At 52.0% G+C, this 7008-nt stretch overlaps 2 protein-coding genes across 2 annotated transcripts in view; one reads left to right on the top strand and one right to left on the bottom strand.

Annotated features, from left to right (window-relative positions):
- Nucleotides 1-9: 9 nt before the first annotated feature.
- On the top strand, nt 10-1239 carry MGAT1 (mannosyl (alpha-1,3-)-glycoprotein beta-1,2-N-acetylglucosaminyltransferase; the record flags this gene model as incomplete). Its single annotated transcript, XM_009709934.1, has 1 exon — nt 10-1239. A coding segment is annotated over one exon (1230 nt), but the record flags the coding sequence as incomplete, so codon positions are not given.
- Nucleotides 1240-5073: 3834 nt separating this feature from the next.
- The window catches only part of LOC104169117 (E3 ubiquitin-protein ligase TRIM11-like), a 3644-nt gene continuing 1709 nt past the window's right edge, over nt 5074-7008 (bottom strand). The window contains exons 4-5 of the mRNA XM_009709933.1: nt 6204-6251; nt 5074-5597 (exon numbers count right to left, since the gene is read on the bottom strand). Of these exons, the coding sequence (XP_009708235.1) occupies nt 5074-5597; nt 6204-6251 (572 nt within the window). The remainder of the gene's footprint in view (nt 5598-6203; nt 6252-7008) is intronic.

Genomic DNA, 7008 nt, shown 5'->3' with positions numbered 1-7008 from the left:
CCGGCCTCCCCCGGCGAAGGCGACCGACTGACGGCGGAAGTGATTCGTTTGGCGCAAGATGCCGAAACCGAACTGGAACGGCAAAAAGAACTCCTGCGCCAAATTCACCGCTACAGTGGGTTGTGGGGGCAGCGGCGCGGGGCTCGAATCACCCCCAAACCCCCTCTGCCGCCCTCCCCGGCGCCACCACGACTGACCGATCCCGCTGGTACAGTGTTACCTGTGTTGGTGATGGCTTGCGACCGCAGCACCGTCCGTCGGTGTTTGGATAAACTCTTACGCTACCGACCTTCGGCCCAACGTTTCCCCGTCATCGTCAGCCAGGATTGTGGTCATGCTGAAACGGCTCGCGTCCTTGCTTTCTACGGGGACCCCCTGGCTCATATCCGACAACCCGATCTCAGCGATATCCCGGTGCCGGCAGAACACCGTAAATTCCAAGGTTATTACAAAATCGCGCGGCATTATCGTTGGGCGTTGGGCCAGATATTCCGGACCTTCCGTTACCGTGCTGTCATCGTGGTAGAGGACGATTTAGAAGTTGCTCCAGATTTTTTTGAGTATTTCCAAGCGACGTTCCCACTCCTCCTCGCCGATCGCAGCCTCTGGTGTATCTCTGCTTGGAATGACAACGGGAAAGAGCAAATGGTGGACGTTGGGCAAGCCGAATTGCTTTACCGGACTGATTTTTTTCCCGGTCTTGGTTGGTTGCTTTTAGCTGAACTTTGGGATGAACTTGAACCCAAATGGCCACGAGCTTTTTGGGACGATTGGATGCGTCAACCCGAACAACGCCGAGATCGTTCCTGCGTCCGCCCCGAAGTCTCCCGTACGATGACGTTCGGTCGTAAAGGAGTGAGCCACGGGCAATTTTTCGATCAATATTTAAAATTTATCAAACTTAATGACCGTTTCGTGCCTTTTACCCAACTGGATCTTTCTTACCTCAAAAAGGAAGAGTACGAACGTTCTTTCCTCCCCAAGGTTTACGCCGCGCCGGAGGTGAGGGTGGAAGAGCTCCAAGGGAACCGGCGGCGGGAGCTGGGTACCGTCCGCCTGCAGTACAGCGGCCGCGATTCCTTCAAAGCCTTTGCCAAAGCCCTGGGGCTGATGGACGACCTCAAATCTGGCGTCCCCCGCGCCGGTTATTGCGGCATCGTCAGCTTTGTCTATCGGGGACGTCGCGTTTATCTCGCACCTCCCTCGGACTGGACGGGTTACGATCCTAGTTGGAGTTAACGGGCGCTGTTGCTCTGCTCATTGTATTTGGGGGGGGAGGGGGGTGTTCCTCCTTTTTCATCTTTTTTTTGGTGGTTTGTTGGGGTTGTTCTTTTTTTGCTGTGTCTTTAGTGGGGAAGATTTGGCAGGCGGCAAAGTACCGCTCACCCACTGCTTCTCCGGTGCTGCCATGGGGGAAATTCGGGGCAAAGGCGGCTCTGAGCGGAGAAATTTATTTTCCAGAATAAAAGGAAAAAAAAAACAACCACACTTAAAAAAACCCAAAATTCCGATTTCTTTTGATACCACTCAGCCCAACTGCCAGCTCCATCAGCACTGCCCAGGTCCTATATTGTGCTGTAGGGCCTTGTCCCTGTATTCAGCTTGGTGCTCTGGGTGCTACAGGCCATGAAGTGACCTCTGTGGGTCTATACGGATCTGTGGGGGTCTATACGGATCTGTGGGGGTCTATACAGACCTATATGGTCTCAGCCCTATATTCCACACCCTGTATTGGGCTGTGGGGCCTAGAACCTGCTAGAAGGGTCTGTGCCCTAGTCCCTGTATGCGGCTGTATGGCCTGGGCCCTGTGTATTCCTTTTATATATACGCTATACTGTATGGGGCCGTAGGGTCTGGGTTATGTGGGCTTGTCCCTGTGTTGGGCTGTAGGGTCTGGGGGCTGTATCCAGACCCTGTATCGCAGTCTGTACGCTCCCCTCCTTATAGTTATGCCCTGTACCAGAGCCTGCTTGCCGGTCTATACGTTTTGCCCCATATGTTCCAGGCTTGGAGTACTGGGGTCCGGAAAGGACATAATTTCTGCTGCTAAAAAGCCCCTTTTATGTTAAAAAGCGCCCCTTTTTAGCTTAAATAAACCCTGAGATGTGGCTTTTGGGGGTGGGGGGGTGAGGGGGTTGGGCAGCGAGGAGTTTTGGGATGGAGAAACATCCTACTTGGCTTCATTTTGGGCAGAAAACCCCTCTTTTTCGGAAGGGGGGAAGTTATGAAATGGGAGAAATAAAACGGTATTACAAAATTTTATCCCAATAAATTGGGATAAGAAAAGGAGAGAATGCTGGTGGTGGTGGGGAACTGGGCAAACTGGTAACACTGGGAGGGATTTAAGCTCCCTCTCCAAGCAGGATTTGGGATTAAATCTGGGTGGTTTTAGGGATATTTTTGGAGCTGTTTCCTCCCCACCTCCACTGCTGGTGCTGAAAACACCAAATCTTTTTATTTTCACTAAAGGGGGGACAATCCACCCCAAAAAAGGGGGTCTGAGGGTTTATCAGCACTTTAGCCTAGAGACAGCAGCACAAAGCTCCTCTTTTATTTACCAATTCCTCCCCAATTTGTTTTTTTTTTGTTTCCCCATAGGCACCGTTTTGAGGTGGAAAATCCCCATTTCCCAGTGCCCCGGCTGCTCCCTTGGTGAAAATACCCAAAATAGGACAAAGTTCCCCAAACCAGAAGATTAAAAACACCGACACCTCCCTGGTTTGCACTGCAGCTGTATTTTGGGGCAAAATACACCCAAATTGGTGTCTTTTGGGTATAACGAGCTGGTGATTTTAAAAAGTGCCTTTTGAGCCCCGTTTTTATAAACACTCCCTGATTATTAACCCGAATTGTTGCAAATCCGCCTTTTTTCCACCTAAAACGGATCCCGATAAAGAGCAGGGGAGGTTTTACGCCCTCGCCAGAGAACCGCAGTCCTCACTCAGGTCCGACCCTCCGCGGCCGCCGCGCCTCACCGGGTGCGCAGTTCCCATTCAGGTCCGCCTCTGAGGAACTTAGTGGACGGGAAGGGCGCGGGAAGGAGCAGCCAATGAAACCCCGCGATCGGGGGCCAAGCAGCCAATCAGAGAGCGCTGGGGCCTATAGAAGGCGGGCACGGGGGCTGGCGGGAGCAGCATGGGCGGGATGGTGCGGGCGAAGCAAGTGGTAGCGGTTGCTGCTGCTAAAAAAACCTCCGAAAATGCTCCTTCTCCAGCCTCAAAACTCCCGAAAAAGCATCTGCCGCCTCCTCGGCCTCCAGCATTGTGGAAAAAGCTCTGTTTTTCGCGGAGAAAAAACCGTAACATATTCCCTACAGCCTCTTTTTGTGGGCTGGTGCGAGGTTTCTCTGTTGTCCGGGAGGGTTTTGGGGTCCATGGGACTGCCGTGGCAGCTCTGCGGGAAGGCTGCGAGGCATATCTGCTGGCTCTGCTTGAGGAATGGGGGCTGTGTGCTCTCCATGCCAAACGATCTGCTGTCCAAACTGCTGATGTGAGACTGGTGAGGTGTCTTCGAGTGAAAAGAGGCTGATTTATTTTTTTTTGCCTCTGGCACTGGAGAGCCAGCCCTGGGTGTGCTGAACTATGCAGAAAGGCAAACCTTCTGTTGTGGTTTATGCTTTATTTTGTGTGGGCTTTCAAATTAAATCTCTATAAAGTGTTTCAGATGAAAAGTAGATGAAATGGAGTGTTAGAAGCTCATCTGTTGGAGGAAGACACTGCAAAGAAGCACCTTGACTTATGCTCGTAACATGAAATGTCACTGGACTTTGCACTGTAATGAACTCTTGTCTTTCGAGGGCGATGTCACCTACGACCTACCTCACCGTGAGCCAGACATGGAAATGACTAATTACACAACTGAGCCAGGCTGTAATTTGGGTTTAGTGGTGATCTGTGGGTTTGTTAGGGGCCTTATTTAGAATTAGAGCCCTGAAGATGAAAGCAGCCACCCTCTCTGCTGCCTTTCCTGGTGGTTTCTCCTCTTTCTCGGGCTGTTGTGACTCTGTGGAATGGGGAGGCAAGGCTGGCAGCGGAGGCGGAGCAATTGGGGTTGTAAGAGACCTGCCTGGTCTTGCCTGCACTGCCTGATAATAGCGCTTTATTATGTGGTTTAACCCTAATAATGACTTCCTGCTATCTCAAGATGGTGGTTTGTTTATTTTTTTTTTTCCTCTTCTAGCCACTAACAGGCAGTGAAATAGGGGATAAAATCCTGTCCGTGGCCTCTCTCCCTGATCACATCCTGGCAGCGATTGCAAAACCTCAGGGAGGCCCCAGCCTGAGCGATCCCAGGAGGCTCAAGAAGTGGTTTTATCCCATTTCCCCTAAATTCTCTGCAAATCCTAAGCAGAAACTTCTCCACTTGTAAAACCTTCCCATTGAGGTTTTCACCAGTAGCAGCAAAGCCTTTTTTCTTCCTCAAATTTAGCTCTCAATTTTTTTTAGGGGTGTTCTCTCTGTTATTCTGGGCCGTATTTCCACTGACAAACAGCTGGGGAAACAAAAATCTCTCCGTTCTCCCACCGAGGATATTTCCTCATGGGGAAATGTGGGTGTTTTGCAGCACAACAGGGGGGGGAAAAACCCCAACAAAAAGCATTAAATTAGAAAGAAAACATGCCTCGAGTATGGCCCCTCTCTCTCCAGCACACAAAACACTGCTCTACGTCAGGCCTATGTGCAATTTCATCGTCTTTCTTTAATCTCCTCCTCCTCCTCCTTAAAAAGTAATAATTAAATGGGTGAAAAATGTACATTCAGGGTGGGTTTTGCTTTGGGAAAGGGGTTTGGGGTGAGTGCTGTGAAGCCATGGTGGGAAGGCAGATACTCCCTTGTCTTTTTTCCCCTTTCAAGGCTTATTTTCACTGGAGAACTGCCCAGCAGAGCTGCAAAAAATGGTATTTAAGGGGAATTTTGAGTCTGTGCAAACCCAGTGAGGAGCAGGAGGGTGAACTGTGATGAATTTTGTTAAATTAGGTTTGAAAAGGAAAAGCAAATGGGGTGAGGGGGGGTTGGGGCCGTTTATTGAGAGAGTGGTTCACTGTGGTGATGGCAGAGGTTGGTTTTGGGGGATTCAGGGGCAGAGGGTGAGCAAAGTCGGTCCCTCACCCAGCCAGAGCAGTGGCCGGAGTCGTTCGCCGGCAAAAATAGCTGGGGGGAAGACAAAGATTTTGGTCTCGCTCTCAGCATCACGGAAAGCCACCCGCCCACCGGTGTAATCCAAAGCCACCTCAATTCGTCGGGGCACACGGTCGTGGGGCAGAGATGTGGGGCTGGGCCAGGTGAGAGCCTGTAGCTGCCCCAGCCATTGCCCCACGGCCCAAACCCCTTGTTCGGGGCTGAGACCGAAGCAACCCTTACGGGACACAAATTCCCAAGCCACCCCCAGTGCCCAGTCGGGACCGGGACGAACCTCCACAGCCCAGCGGTGCCGGCCCCCCGCAAAGCCCTGCCGACCCAAAACACAGCGGAGAGACTCGAAACGCTCCGTTCCCGAGGGAAGAGGAGCTGAGGGGGATTCTCGGCGCTCCGCAGTCTGGCCATCTGCTGAGACCAGGATTTGAGGGTGAGCTGTGGCCGGGCCCAGCGTCACGGTTGCTGGGGAGGGAGAGGGGTGTTAGCGGAGCTTGGTGTATTTGGGGTATCAACCCCAAATATTGCACTCGAGAATCAGTTCCAGGTGTTGCAAAAGAGCATCAGCTCAAAGTATTGCACCAGAGCCTCTTCCCTGGGTGTTGCACTGGAGCATCAGCTTCAACTCTGGCATTTATTTACAAGCTCTAAATGTTGAACTGGAGCATCGGCTTCAAATGCTGCTCTTGAGCATCAGCCCTGGGTGTTGCACTGGAGCATCAGCTCTAAATACTGCACCCAATTATTGGCTGCAAATGTTGCACCAGATCACCAGCTCCAAAAGTTGCACGTAATTATCAGCCGTCAATATGGCACCAGAGCATAACACTCTGGGCATTGCCCTCCGACTTTGCACCAGAACATCGGCTCCAAATATTGTACCCGAGCAGCAGCAGGTTCAAACGCTTGCAGCTGATTATCAGCTCCAAATATTACACCCAAGCGTTGGACCCAGGCCTTGCACCAGAGCAGCAGCCCCAGATTTTGCGGCTGAGCCCCAGCTCTGGATGCTGAATCTGAGGATCAGCTGCAGGGGCTGAACCCAATCATCACCCCCGAAGCCCCGCTCACCTCGCCGGTATCCCCCCGAGTCTTCCTCCAGCGAGCATCCCAAGATGTCTGGAAATAGAAGAGGACCCCGGAGATTTGTACCCCTGAGGTTGCCCTGTGTCCCCCCATTCCCCGTCGCAAGGAAAGGGTGAAACCACTGGAGGCTCAAACCTCCTTTGTGTGGGGGTGTTGCTTCCCTCCACATCTAATTAATGTCCTAATTTGGGGGCTAATTAATGGCCAGCAGCCCTCTGTCCCTCCCATCTGCAGCTTCCCACCTCCTAAGGCTGCTATAAAGGGGATAAATCCCTGATTTTTTTTTTTTTAATTAAAGGGGCATTTGCAATGCTTGGACTTTGCCAACCCTGGGGGGGGTCTCTGCCCCACCTCACCCCACTCCAGGCTCCCATTTCTGCTTATTAAATCCCCTTCTTTGCCGATTTTCCCCCTCCGAACACCTTTAAACTGCGTCACCGCCTCTGCCAGCGTGTTGGATTTCAGGACAAAATCCTCAGCTCAGCTTCCAGCTCTGGCATCAGCGGAGATGACGGCTGCGCCTTCCACTCCGTGCACCTCGAGGGGGGCAAATTGGGGTGTTTAACACCAAGAAATCCCCAAATTTCCCTTCCTCCGTGCTGGAATACTACGGGGAAAGCTTCATTTCCCCAGGAAAGGGTCCAGCTCCTGCAAGATGTGACAGGAGATCCCCCTTCGCTACCAAGCTCCAGATTAACCATTAACCCCCCCACCTCCAGCTCAAAAGCAAAAATCCCATGGGAAAAGGATGCAGGATGAGGAGACCCTCAAAATGGAGGATTTTGGCCCA

The sequence above is a fragment of the Cariama cristata genome, unplaced genomic scaffold (assembly GCF_000690535.1).
Source record: "Cariama cristata isolate BGI_N322 unplaced genomic scaffold, ASM69053v1 scaffold22611, whole genome shotgun sequence".
Taxonomy (NCBI): domain Eukaryota; kingdom Metazoa; phylum Chordata; class Aves; order Cariamiformes; family Cariamidae; genus Cariama; species Cariama cristata.
This window is presented reverse-complemented; position numbering and strand designations above follow the sequence as displayed.